At 43.1% G+C, this 23,873-nt stretch overlaps 1 protein-coding gene and 1 pseudogene across 1 annotated transcript; one reads left to right on the top strand and one right to left on the bottom strand.

Annotated features, from left to right (window-relative positions):
* Positions 1 to 2,544: 2,544 nt before the first annotated feature.
* Positions 2,545 to 5,247, bottom strand: LOC102244820 (ferritin heavy chain). The gene is made up of 2 exons (XM_014533243.1): positions 5,169 to 5,247; positions 2,545 to 2,960 (listed from the first exon to the last, which is right to left on the bottom strand). The coding sequence occupies exons 1-2, from the start codon at positions 5,245 to 5,247 to the stop codon at positions 2,545 to 2,547; spliced, it is 495 nt and encodes a 164-aa protein (XP_014388729.1).
* A 45-nt stretch (positions 5,248 to 5,292) lies between these two features.
* On the top strand, positions 5,293 to 5,828 carry LOC102244519 (annotated as a pseudogene).
* Positions 5,829 to 23,873: the final 18,045 nt, after the last annotated feature.

Here is a 23,873-nt window from a genome sequence, read left to right as displayed (position 1 = left end):
TGCCAGGGCCGGGGTGGGGCGGAGCCTCAGCGGCGACGCAACCAATTGGCGGGAGTTTGTGTCCATTCTGACCAGGGAAAAGGGGGCGGGTACCCTGTCCAGCTGCCTATTGGCTACCATTGGCCATCATTTGGTGAAAAGAGGTGGCTTCGGCACGAAGGGGCTGGTTTAGTGGGCGGAATTTGAATATTAAGGATTAATGGGCCCTTGCGGATGCTGGGGCAATTGAGGGCCTAGGCTCCAGACTCCTGGTTGCGCGGCCCTCCCTGGCTATTGACATGCTGTCCACAAATGCACCAAGTACGCTGCAATAAGTGTTCCATTGCATCCACTTTTCCTAAATACCATTACCTTCAGTAGAAGCAGCAAAGTTGCCTGCCCTGGACCCTGATGTTGTTCCAGCCAAGGGATCTTGATTTAATAGGCACATTGCATTCTTTCATCTGAGCCTGCCATAAATCACATTCTCATTGAGGCAGGGAATAAGCTGACAACAAATCACAGCCTTGGCCTTGGTGAAACACTCTCATGGGGGAAGAGGGTACATGCCAAGCTGCATGACACTTGTCATTGTTGGATCAGATGGTTTGGTGGAGGTGTGAAGAAGGAACAGTGGGATCGCAGGAGAACAGACTAAGCTCTGCCTGGAGCAGAAAGGGAAGACTTCCTAGAAGAGGTGATTTGGGAGCTAAGATCCAGCAATTCTGTTTTGTAAAAATATTTAGGAGTGTGAGAAAAGTTTTAACCAATGGGGTGTTCGGGACAAGACTGCTTGTCAAAGCGACCTTACTCTGATTCCAGCCAACACCCAACTCATCCAGTGCTCCTTGTGCTAGTTCTATGATTAATGAGGAACCCTCTGATTCTGAGTTGGCTCCAACCCATTCATTTATTAAACAGCCAGGCACTGTTCCAGGCTCTGAATGCACAGTACTGAACAAGACAGGAAACTAACATTATATGGAAGATTCATACTAAACATACAAATAAGTGTATACTATAATGTCACATAGTGATAAGGGCTTTGAGATAGATAAAACAAGGGTGCAGGGGATGTTATTTAGATATCCAGCCATAGCTGGTTTGGCTCAGTGGATAGAGCGTTGGCCTGCGGACTAAAGGGTCCCAGGTTCTATTCCGGTCAAGGACTGCAGGCTCTATCCCCAGTAAGGGGTGTGCATGAGGCAGCTGATCAATGATTTTCTCTCATCATTAATGTTTCTATCTCTTGCTCCCTCTCCCTTCCTCTCTGAAATCAATAAAAATATATTTAAAAATATTATAGATATCCACAGACTTTTGCCCTCATTTTATTCTCCCATATGGATATCTGGGGAGACAACATTTCAGTCAAATTCAAATGTCCTGAGGAAAGATTATGTCTGGCATGTTGGGGGCTAACAGGAAGCTTATGTGGCTAGAGAGGGGTGGGGTGTGCAATTGGAGAGGAAGCTGGAACAACCATGGGAACTAGGAGCTTATTCTGAGATGAGAAACCCCTGGGGAATTTTGAACTTGGAGCTGACATTATCAGATCTATGTCATAAGTGCAGCATGGAGAACTACCTGTGCTAGGACAACAGTAGGAGCAAGAGCCCAGTCAGGGGTTCTGACAACAGACTAGGAAAGGTGATGGTGGCTTTAATTAGGGTGGTAGCAGTGGAGGTTCTGAGAAGCTGTGAGATTCAAGGTATATTTTTAAAATCAAGCAGAAAAGATTGGCTGTTGGGTATAAAGAAAAAGAAGAAACAAGGATGATTCCTGAGTTTTTGGCCTGAGCAATTGAGTAAAGGTATGCCTTTCACCACGATGTGCAAGTGGAGATGTTGAGTAAGTGGTTGGGTCAACAAGCAGTCAACAAGTCAACAAACTGAACACCCAACTCGAGAAGCTATAAAAGGAAAAGCATAGTAAACCTAGAAAAAGTAGGAGAAAAATAGGATGAACAGAAATTGATGAAGCAGAAACAAGTGATAGAATTGAGAACATCAAAAGTTGATTCTTTGAAAAGCTGAAAACAAAAGCCAACCATTTAAAAAGCTAGATATAAGGAGAGAAGAGAGAAGTCAATTATGTATACTAGAAATGAAAAGGAGACATAGCCTACAGATACAATAGATTATACAATAGATGATTGATAACACAGATATGTTTTTTTGGGGGGGGTACCAAATTACTAGTATTTGTAGGAATGGTACAAATGAAAGACGTGAATGGATGATTTGGTACAAGTTATAGAAAAGATGAAGGTAACTATGACACGCATGTACTACTTTGGTGACCAGGGAAGTCACCCCCGTGGCTATTATCACTCTCTCTCCCAGGGTGTGCTTGTCAAAGAGAAACTCTGCCATGCCAGTTTCAGGGGCCCTTGACCTGCTCAAGTTGGTTATGTGGTCACCAAATTCTTTGATGGATTTCACCTGTTCATTCAGGTAGTGAGTCTTAATGAAGTCACACAAATGAGGGTCATTTTTTAAAATTTCTTTATTGATTAAGGTATTACATAGGTGTCCTTATCTCCCCATTCCCCCCCACACACACTCATGCCAAATGAGGGTCATTTTTGTCAGTGGCCAGTTTGTACAAGTCCAGTAGTGACTGACTCATGCTTTTTTCCAAGTGCAATGCACACTCCATTGCATTCAGCCCATTCTCCCAGTCATCACGGTCTGGTTTTTTGACATCCCGAAGGAAGATTCGGCCACCTCGTTGGTTCTGCAGCTTCATCAATTTCTCAGCACGTTCCCTCTCCTCATGAGATGGTGAAGAAAATATTTGGCAAAAGTTCTTCAAAGCCACATCATCACAGTCACAGTAGTAAGACATGGACAGGTAGACATAGGAAGCACAGAGCTCCAGGTGGATCTGGCAGTTGATGGTGGCCTCCCAGTTCTGGTGGTAGTTCTGGCGCACCTGTGAGGTGGACCCAGTCTTCGTGGAGACTCTGCTGCACCGCGCTAGAGCGGTGGCAGAGGGCGGGCACTCTGAGGAGGTGGTGGAAGGCTGGATTTGGGCAGCTGGCTGGGATGGATCAAGCTCTGGGTGCTCTGGGTTCCGCCCAAGGAATGATTGTCCAGATACGTTTTTAAAGGCTATTATGCACAACTGTATGTCAGTAAATTGGAAAACATAAGCACAAGGTATAGATTTCTAGAAAAGGCACAGCTTACCAAAACTGATTCTAGAAACAGAAAACCTGGATAGACCCTCTATAACCACAAAAAAATGACTATATATTTTTAAAATCCACTTCCCAAAAAGAACAAGCTCAGAGAGCTTTATAGATGAGTTCTACAAATCTTTAATGAGTGGGCAATTCCAATCATAGGAAAGAAAGAAGTCTCTTGAAACTTTTATGAGACCAATATAACTATTATAATGAGCCAATGAAAGTATGACACAGGATGTGGAAATAGGGGTAAAAATCCTACAAAATTAAATCCAGCAATATATAATGATATGTCATAACCAAGTTGAGTTTTACCCTAAGAATGCAAGGATGGTTTAAAATTAGAAAATCAAAGTTAAGAGATTTAAGGAGAGCAAATTATGTGATTATTCCAATCAATGCAGAAAATGGACCTGGTAAAATTCAACACCTACTTATGATTAAAAAAAACCAACAAGTGCTAGCCAGCGTGGCTCAGTGGATAGAGCATGAACCTGGGAACTGAAAGGTCCCAGGTTCGATTCCAGTCAAGGGCATGTACCTCGGTTGCAGGCTCCTCCCCAGCCCGGGGGGGCCCTGGTTGGGGAGCGTGCAGGAGGCAACCAATCAATGTATTTCTCTCACATCGATATTTCTCTCTCTTTCCCTCTTTCTTCCACTCTCTCTAAAAATCAATGGAAAAATATTCTTGGGCGAGGTTTAAAAAAACACACACACACAAAGAACCAACAACAACAACTTAGAGAACTATGAATAGAGTGGAACTTCCCTAATCTAATCAAAGGTATCTATAAAAAGACTTAGAGCAAACATAATATTTAATGGTATCAAGTGGAAAGAAAGCAAGAAACAGAACAAGATCTACAGTACAACATCATTCATGTAAAATAAAACACATATGTGCTTTTCCTCCCACTCTCTTTTAACTTTCATCCTTGGAGTTTCACCTTGAGGAGAAAGACCCATTAACCCCAAGTTGATTTTCTGGTTTTTAGAATGCAGAGATGGAAATCCAGCTAGTAATTAAAAGCTGGAAAAAGAAATGGGGGAGGAAAGATTCAACTCACTCTAATTACAAAAATTATAAAACGGTTGGGAATAAACTTAATAAGAAAAGCTAAAATGTCTATTAAAAAACTCTAAAACTTTACTGAAAACACAAAAGAAGACCTAAAAAAAGAAAAGAAACTACTAAAGAAAGAGTCTACAATAATAAAGATGTCAATTCTTCATAAATTAATCTGAAAATTCTTTGCCTGAGTAAAAATCCAGGAGTTTTTATAGACTGTAACAAGTTAATGCTAGACCCAGAAGAGTATGTATACAAGACTAGAAGTCAAGACATTTTTGAAAGAGAAAACCAATGAAGAGGGTCTTGCTAAAAAAATCTTTAGTTTGAATAAATGAATTAAATGATACAATTTCACCCTTTCCATCAGTAGGAAAATAGAGTTTAAAGCATTTGCTAGTAGAATAAAAAATGGGTTATTTAAAAAATGGGACTATAACATTTTAAAAATGGCTCTCCTTAAAAATGGGACTATAGAAGATAAAATCCAGGAAAATGTCATAGAGATAGCAATTGTCAGAAAACCAACAACCACAAGGGTTTTATGGCTATGGCAGATAGAGTGCAAATTTCTACTCCATCTGTCTAAAAATTCCTTGAACTGATAGAAAATATACATTTTTTTGCCCAGTTGGTGTGGTCAGTGGTTGAGCATTGACCTATGAACCAGGTCAGGGTTCGATTTCTGATCAGGGCATTTGCCTGGGTTGTGGACTCAGTCCCAGTGTGGGGCATGCAGGAAGCAGCCGATCAATGATTCTCTCTCAACATTGATGTTTCTATCTCTCTCTCCCTATCGTTTCCTCTCTCTAAAATCAATAAACATATATATATATTTTTTTTAAAAATCTCAGGTCCTACCTGAAGCCTAGCCTTGAGACGTGCCCTGGGACTGAACCCTTGGTTTCACCAGCTTCAAACCCTTACCAGCCACACTTGAGATGGTTTTGGTGTTTAATGCTGGCCAAGGCCATAGGACTATCAACAGAGATCCACTGAAATCCATCCTGTCAGGAAGTGACCAGCAAACACTGATGTTACATCTGTCTCAATATGGCATTATCAAGTGCACGATCTGATTTTCTGGCGAGATGTGAAGGTTTGCCTTTGGCACCACGCTGGTCATGCTGCCTTCCCTGGCAGCTTTCAGTGTCATCAGTGTGATTTCTTACCGCATCCTGGCTCTTCTCTCTGTCACCATCAGCTTCAGGGTCTACAAGTTTGCCATCCAAGCCGTACAGAATTCAGAAGAAGGCCATCCATTCAAAGCTTTCCGTAATTACATGGATGCTGCTGGGGTGCACATCAACAGGGCCCTGAAACTCATTCTTTTTTCTTTCTGGTAGAAGATCTGGTTGACTCTTTAAAGCTGGCTGTCTTAATGTGACTGATAACCTTTGTTGGTGCCATTTTCAATGAAATCACCCTTCTGATTCTTGCTGAACTGCTCATTTTCATGCTTTGATTGTCTGTGAGAAGTACAAGACCCAGATTGATCACTATGTTGGCATCGCTCATGGTGAGACCAAGTCGACTATTGAAAACATCCAAGCAAAACTACCTGGAATTGTTAGTTTTGCAGAATAAGTTACACGGAAACCAGAAATGCCACAGTTACTAAAACGTCATTTAATAGTCATAATGTTACCTGTACTCTGAAGGAATGTGCTCAATGTCAGCTTGAGCCTGCATTCCAAATTTGTTTGTTTGTTTAATTTGGTGTTTTCCCCTCCTTTTTCTTTACCTGCAGTATGAAGCACAACTACTAAAACACACACACACACACACACACACACACACACACACACTCACACACACACACACACACACACACACACACACACACACACACACCCCTCATATCTTAGAACCCAAAAGAATAAAGACAGAATCAGTTTAATAGGATAAATCAATACCTTAATAGTCGTGGAGCTTATATGTGTATTGTGAAAAGGGAAAGATTGAAGTAAAGGAGAAAATGAAAAATAAAACACACCTCTTGGGTTCTTCTATTTAATTTTCCAGGACTAGCCTGGCTGGCGTGGCTCAGTGGTTGAACGTTGACATATGAACCAGGAGATCATGGTTCTATTCCCAGTCAAGGCACGTGCCTGGGTTGCAGGCACAATCCCCAGTGTGGGGTGTGCAGGAGGCAGCCGATCAATGATTCTCTCATTATTGATGTTTCTATTTCTCTCTCCCTCACCCTTCCTCTGTGGACCAGTTGCTATGATGCTCACTGACCACCAGGGGGCAGCCACTCAATGAAGGAGCTTCCGTGAGTGTACTAGCCATTTACAAAGAAACGGCACTGCGGACCTGGCACTAACAAAGCAACACTTGGCTTCCCCCAAGTGGGACACAGGCCTCGCCACCACCCTGGAGTGATACCCCAAATTGCATCCAAGACCCCATGGCGCAAAATGCAGCCCACAGCCCACAGCCCAGTCCAGCCAGAAAGGGGTCGCTGTGGGTGCCAGGTAATGATGTCACATAGCAACACCAGGCTTCTTCTCCCTAGCGACTAGGCTCCTTGGAGTTTCTTCAGCCCAGGAGCACGACTTGCTTTATAGCCAGGTGCAAACATTCTACACTTTAACCAAATGTCTGTGAAGCATTTTCTGTGTATCATCTCATTTGATCCTCACAGAAGCCCTGGAATAGGTAGATAGGAGACTTGGTAGAATCCTATTTTCTTTTCATTAGCCAGAAAATGGAGATTTAGAAAGTTTAGAAACTTGACCTGACTTAAAAGAAGTAAGAAATGGTGGACCTTGAAAATGACTTCAGGTTTTCTCACTGTGCAGAATAGGTGTCCACTTCAGGTTTTCTCACTGCACAGAATATAGTCAAACACTGCTGCAGTTAAATATTTTACCCTTTGTTCTCCCTGCGTGATCTACAATAATAATCTGCTTCGTGTTGATATTTACTGCTGTGTTGCTGACAATTACCTGAAAGAGAAGTTGGGTGTTTCACTGAGATGGAAAAAGTTTTGCTAAATCAGAAAGCAGGTCTAATAAAGTAAGTCTATTCTATATATATAAAAGGCTAAGTTGACTTGCGCATGTGCGATACATATAAAGCTCTCACTGGCACCAATCACATGTGTGTGTTTCGATCTGTCAACTGTCGATCATAATTTGGTTGTTTTTGTTGACATTCTGAAGCCAAAAGAAAGCGGCATCATTGACAGAATATATCTGAAGACCAGCTGCTATTGGTACAACGTACCTCTGAAGCTGAAAGAAAGCGACATCATCGTTGACAGCGTATGTCTGAAGAACAATCATTGACAAGTACTACCAATACTGGTAGGAACTGCCTTCATAGCAAAAATGAAGTAAATGAGGATGCAATTACCGAACACAGTTGTGGTAGAATGACTGTTAGATGTCAATTTTGCCTATCCCTAAATTTCTCCAATGAAAAACCATCTGATGGAAAATTTACTCAATGTTGTAGCAAAGGCAAAGTTTGTCCAAATGATATAAATTTTCCAGAATACCCAGCATATTTTAAATTAATGACCAGAATACCCAGCATATTTTTAAAAATTAATGATAAACAAAGATTCTGACAGTAAAAATTTCATGGAAAATATTTGTGGTTATATCATGTTATTGTTTATTTATTAATCAATTTATATATTATTTTCATGTACATTTTACTAGTTTTCTTTCATCTCTGACAGTTCTATTACAAAGGGCAAATAGCGATATTAAAATATTTCTTCTAATTAATTTCCTTTCAATGTGCACGAATCCGTGCATTGGGCCACTAGTAAAAATAAATTTTAAATTTTTTTCAAGGACGAGTCTTACATACCTTCCCATCATAACTTTGTCCTCATTTAAAATTTTTTAAAAATTTATTTTAGAGAGGAAGGGAGAGGGAGAAAGAGAGAAATATCAACCTATTGTCTCCCATACACACCCAGAGTGGGAACTGACTGAAAGCTGAGTGTGTGCCCTGACCGGGAATCAAACCTGTGACCCTTTGGTGCACAGGATGATGCTCTAACCAACTGAGCCACACTGGCCACGCTGCTCTTATTTTTAAGTTAAGAAATAATGGTTAACTTATGAAGAAATTATCTCAGTGGGATTCCTTCCCATGGTTTGTGTTGTTTAGCAGTCCTTGATCCCATCTTTCTGCCCCACAATGTGAGCAGCTACTACTCATATTCCTCTTTTTTGCTTATTGATGTAACTCTCAATTCTCTGAATAACTTATAGGTGATAGTAATAATTTCTGGTTCCCAGAATGCCATCTGATAGCCAAGAATGGAAACAGAAAGTGGGACTAGATAGGGAGTCATCAGGAGCATTGCTGTGACCATTGCTCCCTCTCCCACTCATCCTCAGGAAAGGAAAGGCTCTGCCATTGGGGAAGGTGGTGCCTGTGTCATTTTGGAGACCAGTTCCCGGCTTTAGTTTGAAAACTCATTCTTGAATGTTCTTTCCTCCCTCTTTCCTATCCACCTCACCTCAAGTATGGTTGTTTCTTATTATGAAATAAGTGTCTGTAACTGCTATACACTGATGTAAACTTGTTAGAGGAAAAAAATCTGCGTGTGGGCACAAACAAACAAACATGAAAACAATCTCGGTACCCTCCAAAATGTAGAAATCCTGCAGTTCAATCTCTGGCAACAATACAATAAAATTAAAACTTAGGAACAAAAGAATGGGCAAAAGTAAAACAAAACAAACAAAAAACCCATTCTCTATTTGGAAGTTTTAAAACAGGCTTCAAGCCTGGCCTGTGTGGCTTAGTGGTTGAGCATCTACCTATGAACCAGGAGGTCAAGGTTCGATTCCTGGTCAGGGCACATGCCCAGGTTGTGGGCTCGATCCCCAGTGTGGGGCGTGCAAGAGGCAGTCGATCAATGATTCTCTCTCATTATTGATGTTTCTCTCTCTCTCTCTCTCTCTCTCTCTCTCTCCCTCCCTTCCTCTCTGAAATCAATAAAAATATATTTGAAAAATAAAACAAGCTTCAAAATAACCCTTTGGTTAAAGAGGAAACAAAAACTTAAATTATAAACTCTTCAGAAATGACTGACAATGAGAGCCCTACATATTCAAATCTATGCTATGTGGCCAAAGAGGTAATCTAGGAAAAGTAATAGCCTTAAATACATTTATTAGAAATAAAAAGATAGATGAGAAATGAATTGATTCTGGTATATCATGCTTGCACACAGACATACACAAAGGGTTTTCCTTCTTTACCCTTAGAAGCTCACTACAAGAAAAGTATTGAGGAATAGAAAGAAATAAACCCAACAAAGTGAAGAGAACATGATGATGATGATGAGAGGTTATCCTTAATGGATACATTTCAACAATGTTTTTGGAAAACAGATGGGAATTAGTTGATGAATAAAATAGGCAGGAAAAATCCAGCCTAGAATATTTGACAAGGGAACTAGAGAAGGTGGGAGCCAATTTGCCAGATATAAACCAGAGAGTAGGCTCAGAATCAGCATGCATATGGTGGAAGGAAATAGAATTAAGTGGGACTGAACATTTGGGGATTGATTGAAGACCCCAATACAGAATGACTGTACTAGTTGGAACCTCCTCTCCTCCAACAGACAGCTGAGCTTGCAGCTGGTGCAGGCCTGCAGTGAAAATACCTGACAATTCTCTAAAGAAATTGAATGACATGTCTGTAGAGAGCTAGGGCTTCCAGCATGGATGTTGGCAACCCCTGGACAATTTTCTCCTTATTGTAGTATCTGTGGGATGTGCACTCTGTTCCTCAGCTCCCTACCCTACAAAGAAGAGTCAAAGCAGGAAAACGGGTGTATTTGTCCTAAAGCAGATTAAATTCACAATAGTTACCCAGTCCATCTTTATTAAATACTAGAGGCCCAGTGCACGAATTTGTGCACAGGTGGGGTCCAGCCGGCCCGCCCCGATCGGGGCCCACTGGGCAGGCTGGTCATGGGGAGGGGCCTTGGGTGGTTGGCCGGTCGCCCCCACCCCTGGTCGAACTCCCGGTTGAGGGGACAATTTGCATATTAGCCTTTTATTATATAAGATAAACCAACCACTAAGGATCATCAGAAATTTGAATAAGGCCCTCAACATTGAAAATAGTCAAATATAAACTAGAGGGGGAAAATGAACTTGGAGGAATCCCAAAAAATGCAGGGAACATATGGGAAAACACATTTTAATTTACTTAGCTTATTCCGAGAACTAAGAAAATATTGCATCCACAAGACAAGAGCAGAATATTATGTAAAAGGAGTGGAGAACAAAAAAAGAATTATTGGAAATTAAATGTGACTATTGAAATTCAAATTTCAATAGAAATATTGAAAGATAAAACTGAAGAAGTCTCCTAGAAAACAGAACTAAACAATATAGATAAAAAATACTAGTATAAGAAAAAATATTAGGACTTTGAAGAGTGATCTAGGAAGTCCAGAATGCAAATAACAAGAGTTCTTGAGATTAAACCCAGAAAAGGGAATAGGAATCAGAATAAATAGCATCAGACTTCATAATAACACTGGATGATAAAAGATAATGCAGTAACAATTAAAAAGAGATAATATAACAATGCTTTCAAACTTCTAAGAGAAAATGACTTGCAATTTAGAATTTTACACCAGCCAAAATACCCATCGAGTGTGATAATGGAATGAAAATATTTTTAGATATGCAAGAACTAAGAAAATTTACCTCTCAAATATACTTTCTTAGGAAGCTACTTGAGGATGTTCTCCAGCAAAATAAGGGTGTAAGCCAAGAAAAAGGAAGATATGGGATCCACAACATAGTGGATCTAATCCAGGAGAGCAGTGACAGGAAATAACAGGAATGCCAACTGGGCAGAAGGCCTGATTGGCAGTCAGGCTTGATTGGCAATCAGTCCAGAATGGCAGGTTCTAGGAGAGAAGACTCCAAGAATTTTTTTTTAAAGTCTGAGTGTATGTGAATTAAACATATTAAATGGTGTGATTGTGAGTTTGAAGAAAATTTAATATGATGGCAATCAGTATAAGAAAATAAGGAGGACAATTAGAAACAGCAGAGGAAAAAGAACTGGACAAGAAAGTTATAATCAAAGTAAAAAGCAAAGTAAAATATATCATAATTTTACAAACTGATGATGTGTAAAAGATAATCCATTGGGCCTTAATGCTAAGAAAAATCTCTTTGTAAATTAGACTTATAAAAAGAAAATGTAATCCCAACACACCTCTTCTTGATCTGGCATTACAAAATATCTACATGAACATCATAATGTTAATTTTTGTCTTTGGTTTTCAACTTTTAGAGTCAACCTATGCACAAAACATAGAGGGACATGTTTTGTTACAGATGGGACACAGTCCTCTTCCCCTTATATGTAGTAAAGGGTTAACTCAGCAGGCCTGGGTGTTCCTGAGGGTGGTCTTGGGAACTCCTTACACACCATATTGGATATTCATACTATCTTTAGTTCTTTGTAAGTTTGAATAACACACTCAAACCTCTTGTTCCATTAGCTTTCAATAGTAATGTATTTTTGACAACTTGGTATCAGGTACACTTTACTTTTACATTGTCAGAATTAACATTTACATCCCATCCTGATAAAGATAAAAAGATAATCATCAAGGGAGAGGTGGGAGAGTGGAGACAGGGGGAACAAAGGCATATTGGAGTTTGAAGGGGTTCAATAAATGATATCCATTTTCTCCCTGAGTGTCATAGAATTTGACAATATGATTCTAAGGTTCATCAGAGTGAAAGTGCCCACAGACTGAAGGGTCCCAGGTTCGATTCCGGACAAGGGCAAATACCTCGACTGCAGGCTCCATCCTGGCCCTGGTCAGGGCGCATGCGGGAGGCAACCAATTGATGTGTCTCTCTCACATCGATGTTTCTCTCTGTGTTTCTCCCCTTCCCTTCTTCTCTCTCTAAAAATCAATGGAAAAATATCCTCGGGTGAGGATTAACACAAAACATAAAAAAAGAATATGTTGACTCAAGGGAAGACTTGCCTTACCAGATATCCAAAGACATTCTGAAATAACATCGATGAAAATAGTGCAGCTTTGGTTCCGAAAGAGACAAATGGTCAATGAAACAGAGTAGAGTCTTGAGGTCCAGATACAGTCCGGGTAGATCCCCCTTCTGCCTTGGTGGTAGAGCCCTGGTTATATTTTGGCTCCCGCTGTTTTCTTGTGCAATTTAGGAAGAAATCCTGCTGTGGTGAACTGTGGTGACTGGTGACCTAGTTCTGGCCAATGAGAAGTTCAAGGCAAATCCTCCAGGGGCTTCTGGGAAGCTGCAGCCCTTCTGCTCCTCCTGGACTGGGTTGGGTCTGAAGGTGACATTTGAAACAGTGGCAGTAGCTTAATCAGGCATCAGGGGTCTCTTTATGAGAACTTTCTCAGTGGTTAAGGGTTCCCCTGCCATAGCTACTTTTTATGTTGATCACAAGTTGCTTGTGACCCCGGTGGAGGGAGGAGGCTTAAGGCCACTTCTACAAGGTCTTGGGAGATTAGAGACTTCATCTGTATTTGTTATTTCCCAGGTTGGGATTTTAATTTTGTGTTATTTCCCCCCTTTCTTAGGTTGGCTATCATTTTATCTTCTTATCTTGTTTTGGGTTTCTCAAATAACTAGTTTTAGGATTGATTTATTACTTCTCTGGTTTCTCGGTGTTCCAACTAGTTACTTTCTGTCCTCATCCTTCCTGTTTATTAGATGTTGTGAATTTTTCTTTGACTTTTTCTTTTTTAAATTTCTTTTTTTTAAATTTTTTATTTATTTATTTTTAATATATTTTTTAAACTTAATTGGTTAGGTTCTGTTTTTTCACCTTGTTATTGACTATGCAGATGTTTGCTTTATTATTGATTAAACTCTTTTTAAATGCTATTGATGCTTTTGTGTGTATATGATCTGTTTTATTTTTTTATTTTAAACATTTAATCACCTTTATTTATTTATTTTTTGTTTGTTTGTTTTTGTTAATCCTCGCCCGAGGATATTTTTCCATTGATTTTTAGGGAGAGTGGGAGAGAGAGGGAAAGACAGAGAGAAACATCGATGTGAGAGAAACACATCGATTGGTTGCCTCCTGCTGCAGTCCTAATCAGGGTCCGGGCGGGCCAGGGAGGAGCCTGCAACCAAGGTACATGCCCTGGACCGGAATTGAACCCGGGACCCTTTGGTCCACAGGCTGATGCTCTATCCACTGAGCCAAACCGGCTAGGGTATCTTTGACTTTTTCTTACCAAATATTTTTTAAAGGGCATTCTAAATTCTAAAGGTAGGCTTTCCTTTTCTTTTCGATTTTTAGTTATTAACATTCTAATCCAAGAATACATTCTGTATTATTTTCTTTTCTATTTTTTGAAATTTCTTGAGGACCCTTTCCGGCTTAATATATGGTCAGTGGTTCATTCATCACTCGCCTCTGCCATTATGCCCAGCATGGGATGTTCCTTACTGTGGTCTCAGATTAGCTCTTTTATCCATTAGGGTCCTCCCAGGAAAACAGAAAACACTTCAATTTAGGGCATTGAATGCCAGGAAAGGGGCACCTAGGACTATTGGGAGGTTGATGGGGGGGGGGGATAGTGGGGCAGCTTGGGGACCATGAGCAGGAAGTTGCTGCCACCCATAGGCTGGAGGGACACAGGGGGGAGACCTAGAATCATGAAGGCCTCTCAGTGGGAGCTGCAGCTGCTGTCCCTGGGGCAGGGAGGGAGAGAGGCAATACCCTGGCTTTTCCTCTCCTTCATTCTCTATCTCTTGTACCTGCCTCTCACTGTCAATCCCAGCCTGCAACCAGCTGAGCCAGGAGTCTGGGAAGGCAGGTAGAAGGCCTCACGCTGCAGGGTGAGGGAAAGGTGAGCAATGGATCTGAGGGCAAACAGGCCTGGGGCAGGCCCATTGGTGAACTCTCTACTTTAAAGGACTAGGAAAGCCCAGTTGGCGTGGCTCAGTGGTTGAGTGTCGACCTATGAACCCGGAGGTCACGGTTTGATTCTGGTCAGGGCACATGCTCAGGTTGCAGGCTCGATCCCCAGTGTGGGGTGTGCAGGAGGCAGCTGATCAATGAGTCTCTCTCATCGTTGATGTTTCTATCTCTCTCTCCCTTCCTCTCTGAAATCAATAAAAAAATATTTTTTTGAAAAGACTAGGAAATCAGCCGGCTTATTCTTCTTGCCCCCTCCCCTCCTTCCCTGTCCTCTGCTCCTCCAAACTGCTGTTTATAGAATTATTTTTATATCTTCTAGTGGTTTAATTGAAACCTTTAACTAATATATTTAAAACTTTATTACCTGATGGATCAGCATTAGACAATACCTATTGATAAGAACAATTTTTATTCAAAGATCCGGAAATCATCCCGCTTGAACTTTCTCCCCCCTCTTCTCCCTCCATCCCTGATTTCATTCTGTGAATTATTGTTTCCGTATCCTCACAGTCCCGGAATTTCCATTCCCTTTTGGAAACGCTCCACAGATGCTTGGCTTCCTTACAGTTCTCTATGTTCATAGACTTAACACTGACCGTCCACGCTTCAGAACGTTGTTGCTCCGTGTGTCTGGGTTTACTCCACTTTGTCATCAAGCATTTTGGCACAGGTTTCAGAATGTTTCCTTTCAGAGAATTACTCATTTCCAAAATGGGAGGATTCCACCTGAACCTGTCACTGAAGACAGCCCGCAGCCTACTTATACCCTGTGGGCCCGCCACCCCAAGGCGAGGCTCACCGGTTTGTCCCTTTGATGTGCTCTCAGCAGTCTCCTTCCTGAATCCATGGAAAAAGCAATAGTAGTGTCTGCCAAAGAAGAATAGTAAATGGCACCCCCAAAGTATCATTTTATGTCGATAAAGAGAGCACTTGACAATAAAGAAGTCACTGTAATAAATCTTTTTTTTTTTTTTTTTAAATTGATTTCAGAGAGGAAGGGAAAGGGAGGGGAGAGAGAAACATCAGTGATGAGAGAATCACTGATTGGCTGCATCCTGCAGGCCTCCCACTGGGGATCGAGCCCACCACCCAGGCATGTGCCCTGACCAGGAATCAAACCGTGACCTCCTGGTTCATGGGTCGATGCTCAACCACCGAGCCACGACGGCCAGCTGTAATGAATCTTTATGAACTGAGCAGTGTTTCACTGAAGCAGAGAAAGCACAATGTGTTAGAAATATGTGAAGAAGAAATGGGCAGAAATCCAACAGTCTTATTCTTGGGACAAAACAAAGAGAAGGAGACAAGTTGGTGTTTTATGGGATGACCAGTCAGGGGCAGGCGCAAGAGGAGACAGAGCACAGGCTTGGGAAAGGAAAGTTTATTACGCTCACAGCTCCTAGAGACCGGAGGCATATCATGCAGGGCCACGCGGGGAAGCTCCGGGGGGTCAGGAGGTGAGGAACAAGGAGAAGGTTCAGGCCAGAGCCTTTATTGGAGTTTCCATGGGAAAGGCATGCACGACAGAGAGAACGGTTTAGGATTGGCTGGTTTGAATGGTCTCCGCAGGCTTTGGGCTATAAGCGTGTCTCTAGTGGCATGGCACCTGGCAGTGAGATGATTAAAGCGGAAGATTATTGTCTCCTGGGCTGTGGGGCCCTTAGAGGAGGTATGACACTGCGTTGGTCAGTTTGCATATCAAAGGCATGCTCCTGAGCTGCCCCTTTGCTATTTGCTATCTTGGAGAATTGGCTAATCTCACTCTGTAGGGAGCGGCTATAGGGTCAAGCCTCAGACTGACCTGTGGCAGAGCCACAGACAAGTCCCAGCTTGGAGGGCAGAGCCCTCCTAGCACAATTAAGCTTGACTTTATAGTCCTCCCTTGTTCCTAGGAAGCTAATGGGCTGTGGGAGGTGCAGCAAGTGCTGCCAAAACAAGGCTTGAGTACTGACATAGATTTGAAACTCGTAAGAACATTGTAAACACGTTGACCACTTCCCTTGTTTTGCTTTGTGTGATCTGACTATAAAATAAAGCTTTGGCTTACAGGCTGGGTCACTGTGTCCTCATCCAGTCACAGTGATCCCACCTGGCCTCAACTGTATTCTCTTGTCTGTCTTCTTTAATCCTTCACCGCCCCTCCTCAGGTTCACCCCTGGCCGTGCCGGACACGGTTCACACTCCAGCCGGGAAGATATTTTTAGGATGTTAAACATCATAATATACAAAAAACGTAAAAATACAGTTGGCTAAAATGGTAATCCATGACATTGGTTTTCTAAGTATCAAACTGTGTGTACTACAGAGAATACATGTGTTTTGTTTTGTTTAAATATATTTTTACTGATTTCAGAGAGGAGGGGAGAGGGAGAGGGAGAGAGAGAGAGATTGGACCATCAATGGTGAGAGAGAATCATTGATCCGCTGCCTCCTGCATGTCCCACACAGGGGATTGAGCCCGCAACCTGGGCATGTGCCCTGACTGGGAATTGAACTGTGACCTCCTGGTTCATAATAGGTCGATGCTCAACCACTGAGCTACCTGGCTGGGCTACATGTGTTGTTGTTTTTTTTAGTTCCAATGAGAGATTTACAAAAAGTGATCATAGATTACACTGCAAAGGGAATTGGAATTGATCAGTTGCTAAAGTGTCCCAGGCTCAGCGAAGCCCTTCCTATTCACACACCTAAAATAGCAGCTGACACTGCTGCTCTGTGCCACTCTACACCTTGGCTCTGCCTCCCTTCGGGGCACCTCTCTCTAATGTTGCAGATTCTAGGTGCTTTTGCCTCCTCTGCTGAGAGGTGAGCGCCACGAGGACAGGGCTGCACCTTGTTTTCTGCTCTATCTGGTGTTTAAAAGGTGCTTGGCTTATTGTCAGCACTCAGATGTCAGTTGATCTAATGGATAAATTCCCCAAAGACACTTGCACCTCTATTGCCTTTGTTATTAGTGTCAAGAAGGAAATGGTGTCTGTCAGATTTCTTCACTGTTCTAGATCAAGTCTAGAATGATGGTCAGTAGGAGGGTTGCAAGTTTAAACAGGGTGACAGGGAAGGCCCAATTCATAGAGATGCACGAGAAAAATGATGAACATAAAACCTGAGTGGTAGGTAAGGAGAGAGCAACCTCATGACTGTAGGGTCCAGGCTCTCTAGACAAGAGAAGCTTAGACAGACTTTCTGGGTAATGGTCTGGCCTCAGGAAGTTCCATTCTGGGGAAGCCAGTGGGCAAGGTCACAAGACTGCTGGGAAACAGGGCTCCCCAGTGGGGTATCTGGCAGGGCTGGGATGGGGACCAGGGACCGCAAGTGTCTGTCTTTTGCATCACACTTTTCCAATCCAGACTGGCTGCCCCCAAGCCTGGGACCTGGAGTCAGGCCAGACCCTCCTTTTGGGTGGGTCCTTCCCCTCTGTCCTCTGTTGGAGTTTATGTCCCTGTGGCCCTTGTGTCCCTCCATCATGTTTACCTCACAGTTCAGGGGAGGGGGACGTATTTTCCAGTCTCTTCCAGAGGAAGTGTGTAAGGGAGAGAAATTTTTGAGAACTTGCATGTCTGAGAAATTCTCCATTCTGCCTTTGGATATCAGTGATAATTTGGCTACTTATAGAATTCTAGGTTGGAAATTTTTTCCCTCCAGCAACTAGAAGGAATTGCTGCATTAACTTCTTATTCCAGGGTTGACCATTCTGACTTCTATTTTTTTAAATTTTTTAAAATTTTTATTGATTTCAGAGAAGAAGGGAGAGAGAAATAGAAATATCAACGATGAGAGAAAATCATTGATTGCCTACTTCCTGCACGCTCCACAGTGGGGATCAAGCCTACAACCTGGGCATGTGCCCTGACCAGGATTTGAACTGTCACCTCCTGGTTCATAGGTCAATGCTCAACTACTGTGCTGGGTGGGCTGACTCCTGACTCTTTACACAGAACTCTGGCTCCTCTATCTGGAAGCTTGTTGAATCTTCCCTTTGTCTCAGTGCTCTAAAGCAAGCATGCCAAACTTGTGGCCCGTGGGCTGCATGCGGCCCACAATGAATATTTTTGCAGGCCAGCCAATATAACGGTATGTAAGAAACATTTAATAAAAATTTCATAACTTAATTTTTACAATATCCTGTTATACATAATCTATATATATAAAAGCCTAATATGCAAAGTGTCCCCTCAAGTGGGAGTTCGACTGACCGGGCTCGCTATGACATGTGCTGAACACCAGGGGACTGCACAGAATAAAGGGAGGCCCCGGCCGGCAGCTGGCAGCAGCTAGGAACCCTACCTGTGCATGAATTTCATGCATTGGGCCTCTAGTTATTAATAACGAACTACAACGTTCACTAATGACTGATTACTATAATCGTGTGTGGCATTCATTTCCCTTATGCGCCTTTCGCACAGGCACACCATTTGTCTCCACTAATACTAGCAGCGAATATTTTAGCAGTGACTTGTTTGGTGTGTGCAACAGGAAATATTTCACTTTCAGAGAACAAGAAAAATAGGTTTATTTGCATTACGCTTATTAATTTGGGCAGTTATTCAGTGTCTGGTAAGTTAATGTTCAAGGAAAATATTAATTTCTATTAAAATGTTCTATTATTTTATGTCAACAATGACTCATTTATTTCAGCCCTTTGTATTCCACGTGTCTCTATCGAAATAAACCTACATTACAATGAAAGTTGAAGCTTTTGTTTTTTGTGGTCCACCTAAACTTAAACCTTATTTATTTGGCCTGTGTTAGCCTTTGAGTTTGACATGCTTGCTCTAAAGTATCAGCAGGCTGTACCCTGGAGAGGGTCTGTTTTGCACCCATATCCTAGGCATTTGGTGGTCCTTCTCAGTTCGGCAGCTCCTGTTCTTCAGTTCTGGGAAAGCGACTGGAAGCACAGTCTCCCAGAGGAGACACTTCTGACACTCAGGCTGGGGGCCTGGATCAGAGTGCAAAGGAAGGGATCTGAGCATGCAGGCTGCAGACATTCACACGATCACCCTGTTCCAGGTAGAACTTCACTGCCCTCAATGGTGTCTCACAGTTCACTGACCCCTTGTTTTGCCCTCTCCAGAAAATAAAGCTCCCAATTTCTCTCAGCTCCAGTCTCTGCACCCTTGACTCTCTCACTGCCAGCTTGTGATCTGAGGTTCTGAGCATTGCTGTCACTTCACATCCTGGCCAACACTTGGTATTATCAGAGCTGGGACTTTTAATTCTTGCCAATCTAGTGGCTGTGCAGTGGTATCTTGTTGTAGATTCATGTTTATAAAAAGTTCTGCTTTTGTGAAGTGCCTATTCAAGCCTCTTCCTATTTTTTAATGGAGTTGTTGGTCTTTTTCTTATTAAATTGGAATTCTTTATTTTATCTCTGAATCCCATAGTTAGGCTGGACTGTGGGACTGTCATCCACAAACAGGAAGATTGCCTTTTCAGAAGGAAGCTGGATCCTTTTCCTGATGATCCACATGAACTGAGCCACGGTAATGTCAGATGGAACCAGATACTTCCGTTTGTCAATGTCAGCAGCTGGAGAGCCTGAGACTTTTTCCATGCTCACCGGAACCCGGTTGGGATATTTCGCTCAGATCTTCGGGGATTCCACGCACCTATGTTCCAGCGAGTGGTCCTCCTTAAACACCCACTTCATGGTGGGGGCGGTACTACAAAACAGTGCACTCTGTTTCTGACTGAAGCTCACGACCACGTTTCTCATTATTTCTCATTAAGATTCCCATATCTGGCATTTCTTGGAAATATATCTGGGTCAACATGACCCAGGTTTAACCCACACAATTCCTAAAGACATGGCAGGTTTTCAGCCCTTGGCACACTAACCTGCTTCGCACCTCTTTCTCTGCAGCTCTCCCCGAGAGCTGCACTTGACCCCAGCCTTCTGCTGGCTGCCTCGCTGCACTTGGACATGTGTTCCTCATCTCTCTGGCTGAGACGGTTGCTTTCACAGTTTAGAGCAAGCATGTCAAACTCAAAGGCTAACATGGGCCAAATAAACAAGGTTGAAGTGTATGTGGGCCGCAAAACAACAAGAGCTTCAATTTTCATAGAAACGTGGGTTTATTTCGATAGAGACAGGCTGAATACAAAGGGCTGAAATAAATGAGTCATCGTTGACATAAAATGATAGAACATTTTAATAAAGATTAATATTTTTTTCTTGAACATAACTTACCAGACACTGAATAACTGCCCAAATTAATAAGCGTCAGGCAAATACACCTATTTTTCTTGTTCTTCGGAAGCAAAATATTTCCTGTTGCACACACCAAGCAAGTCAGTCCAAGACTAATGATGTAGCCATCGGCTGCTAAAATATTCGCTGCTAGTATTAGTGGAGAGAAATGGTGCGCCTGTGCGTAAGGCAAGTAAGGGAAATGAATGCAACACAATTATAGTAATCAGTCATTAGCGAATGTTGTAGTTTGTTATTAATAATTATGTATAAAGGATATTGTAAAAATTAAGTTATGAAATTTTTATTAAAACATTTCTTACATACCTTTACATTGGCTGGGCCGCACAAATATTCGTTGTGGGCCGCATGTGGCCTGAGGGCCGCGAGTTTGACATGCTTGGTTTAGAAGTTTCCTCCATGAGTCCCTCACTTCAGGATAGATGGCTGCCGTGGGAGCAGAGCCTTGGCCCTCAGGAAGTCCCAGCAGTGCATTGTTAGGGCCCTTCAGTCTCAGGCCTTGCTTCCCACGAGGGCTGAACCTTGATTGCAGCAAATGAGCTGGTTTCTGGTCTCTTGTTTGTCTAAGTCTCATGGCCACTTGAGTTTCTGGTTCCCCGGTCCATCTTGGTTAGTTCCTCTTGTCTTTCATGGTTTGAGATGGAAAGTCTTGTTTTCGTGAACCAGGACTGTGTTCCAGGACACTGACCAGATCCCTTTGGCACGTTTGTCTTCTAGTTGAGAAAGCAGAGCCTGGGTAAGGTGTCCTGTCTCCCAGATTGAAGTGACACCACTGGTGGTCCTCTCTGTGCTTCTAGTCTGAGGCCAGAGTAACTGTGTCCAAGGGCCAGCCCCAGCCCAGTAGCCCTCCCTGTGGGCCCAGGGGGTCTGTTTACACGTAGCTTCTAGCTCTCGCTGCAGAACTGGTTCTGCCTGTTTTCTGTGGTTGATGCCTGTGAGTTCTGCTCCTTGAAGTCAGTTACCACCCAAGGGGACCAGGACATGGTGCCTGTCTGTGTCCACTGAGGAAAGTACATGCAAGTAGCTGTAGAGATGGGACAGGTTTGCAAGAGAACCACCCCGTGAGAATGGCTTCCCGGGGAGGAGTTTGGCTCCTGGGGGCACCTAGGGTACCTGTGACATTTGCAGCACAGCTGTGGGGGGTCTGAGTCTTGCACTGGAAGGGAAGTAAGTGGAGTCTGGCCAGCTCATGAGGCCGACCTTTACCTGAGTTCCTTGAGGCTGGTTCTGACGGCTTTTTCTTTCTTTTTTCCCCTCTGAAGAACCAGAGGAATCCCAGGAAAATACACAAGCGGGCAAAGGCAGGAGAACCTGGGGATCCCAGCTCCCCCTCTGTGTGCTCCAACCAAGTACCGCTATTCTGTAGTGTTGTGGGAAACAGGAGCAGCCCCCACACCTGTCAATCCACACCCAGGAGTTCCCAAGCTTATCAAAACACGCCCAGGGAGCCCGGCTGGCGTGGCTCAATGATTGAGCATCAACCTATGAACCAGAAGATCTTGGTTGGGGGCTCGATGCCCGGTGCGGGGCGTGCAGGAGACTGCTGATCAATGATTCTCTCTCATCATTGATGTTTCTATCTCTCTCTCCCTTTCCCTTTCTCTCTGAAATCAATAAACATATATTTTAAAAAAGAAAAATGACAAATATGAAATGAGGTGCAGGGCCACACCAGCCGGGCATATTTTTAAAAAAATATTTTTAAAAAACCACGCCCAGGGAGACCCCAAAACTCCATACCCAATGAAGACCCTCAGTTTGGGCACTGTCACAGTGGTGGAGAGGACTTCTGTCCTCACAGGAGGTCTCCTTGACAGCTTCCAGCTTGCAGGCCACTTAGAAAAGAATCATCTGCTGGGTGAGGGCAAGGCTCTTTCCTTTGTATGCATATCAGTGAGAGGAGTTTCCTGTGAAGAGCATCTTTGCGCATTTCCGGAACAAATGAACAAACGAACATGCTGAGGCTCTCAGAGCTGATGGAACGCCTACTTCCATTGGTTCCAAAGACTCCCAGGAGGAAGACACTAAACCAGTGGTTCTCAACCTTCCTAATGCCTCGACCCTTTAATACAGTTCCTCATGTTGTGGTGACCCCCAATTTCATTGTTACAAATTGAACATAATTAAAGCATAGTGATTACTCACAAAAACAATATGTAATTATATATGTGTTTTCCAATGGTCTTACGCGACCCCTGTGAAAGGGTCGTTCGACCCCCAAAGGGGTCTCGACCCACAGGTTGAGAACCGCTGCACTAAACAATGTTTAAGCTCACACTGCTCATCCCTCAGGGTTCTGAAACAGAAGAAACCACAGGCTGGGTCAGAGCCCAGGCAGGTTTCCTCAGCGAAGCCCTCACCACAGCCCCCTCCCATCTCAGGGGTTTTCCCCCTGGTCCGGGGTGGTCCCAGGGCTGGCGGGCCTCGTCAAGTAGACTGATTTCTCTTTGACCTTGAGGAGAGGGAGGTACAGGAGACCTGCTCTGTCAAGGGCAGGTGGGTAGGGGAGGCTGCAACCAGGCTCCAAGGTCATCCGCATAGAACTGGGGTGGTGAGAGCCAGGACAGCAAGAGCCTGGCCAGGCTGAATGACAGCAACCCAGTGGCCACAAGGAGGGAAATGGGCCTTCTGTGCCCCCACACCCCAGGCCACACCCAACCGGCTGGTGCCAGAGCAAGGAGCAGGGTCTGAGCAAGAAACTGCACAGGGTCCCCGCCAGCATAGCTCAGTGGTTGAGCATCGACCTATGAACCAGGATGTCACGTCACGGTTCAGTTCCCAGTCAGGGCGCATGCCCAGGTTGCGGGCTCGATCCCCAGTGTGGGGCGTGAATGAGACAGCCAATCAACGATTCTCTCTCATCATTGATGTCTCTATCTCTCTCTCCCTCTCCCTTCCTCTCTGAAATCAATAATTTTTTAAAAAAATATATTTTATTGATTTTTTAGAGAGGAAGGGAGAGACAGTCAGAAACATCGATGGGAGAGAAACATCGATCAGCCGCCTCCTGCACACTCCCTACTGGGGATGTGCCCGCAACCCAGATACATGCCCTTGACCAGAATCGAACCCGGGACCCCTCAGTCCGCAGGCCGACGCTCTATCCACTGAGCCAAACCGGTTTCGGCAATAATTTTTTTTTTAAAGAAAGAAACTGTAGAGGAAGTTCCCGAGGTGGCTTTTCTGATAAGGACTTGTGAAACAGAAAGAGACTGATTCAAAGCATCAACAATAATACATTTCAACCAAGCACGCTGAAAGAAAAACTGCTTTATCCTTCTCTTCTTTCTATACAAATTATGTTTAAAAATCATTGTCATATGAAGATGTGATCAAAGAGTCCGCAGCCAAAATGTTGGAAGAAAAAGATAATACAAGTATGTCAAGTGGAAAAGATAATAACAATAGTGCTTTTTTGGCTTTTGTTATTTTTGTGGTATTTGTCAGCTTTTTAAAATTTGCGATTTGTTGTGATTTATTTTCTC

The sequence above is a fragment of the Myotis brandtii genome, unplaced genomic scaffold (genome assembly GCF_000412655.1).
Source record: "Myotis brandtii unplaced genomic scaffold, ASM41265v1 scaffold959, whole genome shotgun sequence".
Lineage (NCBI taxonomy): Eukaryota > Metazoa > Chordata > Mammalia > Chiroptera > Vespertilionidae > Myotis > Myotis brandtii.
Note: the sequence above shows the minus strand (reverse complement) of the source record. Positions and strands in the feature narration are given on the sequence as shown.

What these genes read in the sequence shown, in the direction of transcription:
- LOC102244820 (XM_014533243.1), bottom strand. Translation starts at nt 5,247, where the DNA reads ATGGATTTCAGTGGATCTCTGTTGATAGTCCTATGGCCTTGGCCAGCA. An exon ending in AACCATCTCAAGTGTGGCTG is followed by an intron (nt 2,961 to 5,168) that starts GTAAGGGTTTGA and finishes CCACCGCTCTAG; the next exon opens with CGCGGTGCAGCAGAGTCTCC.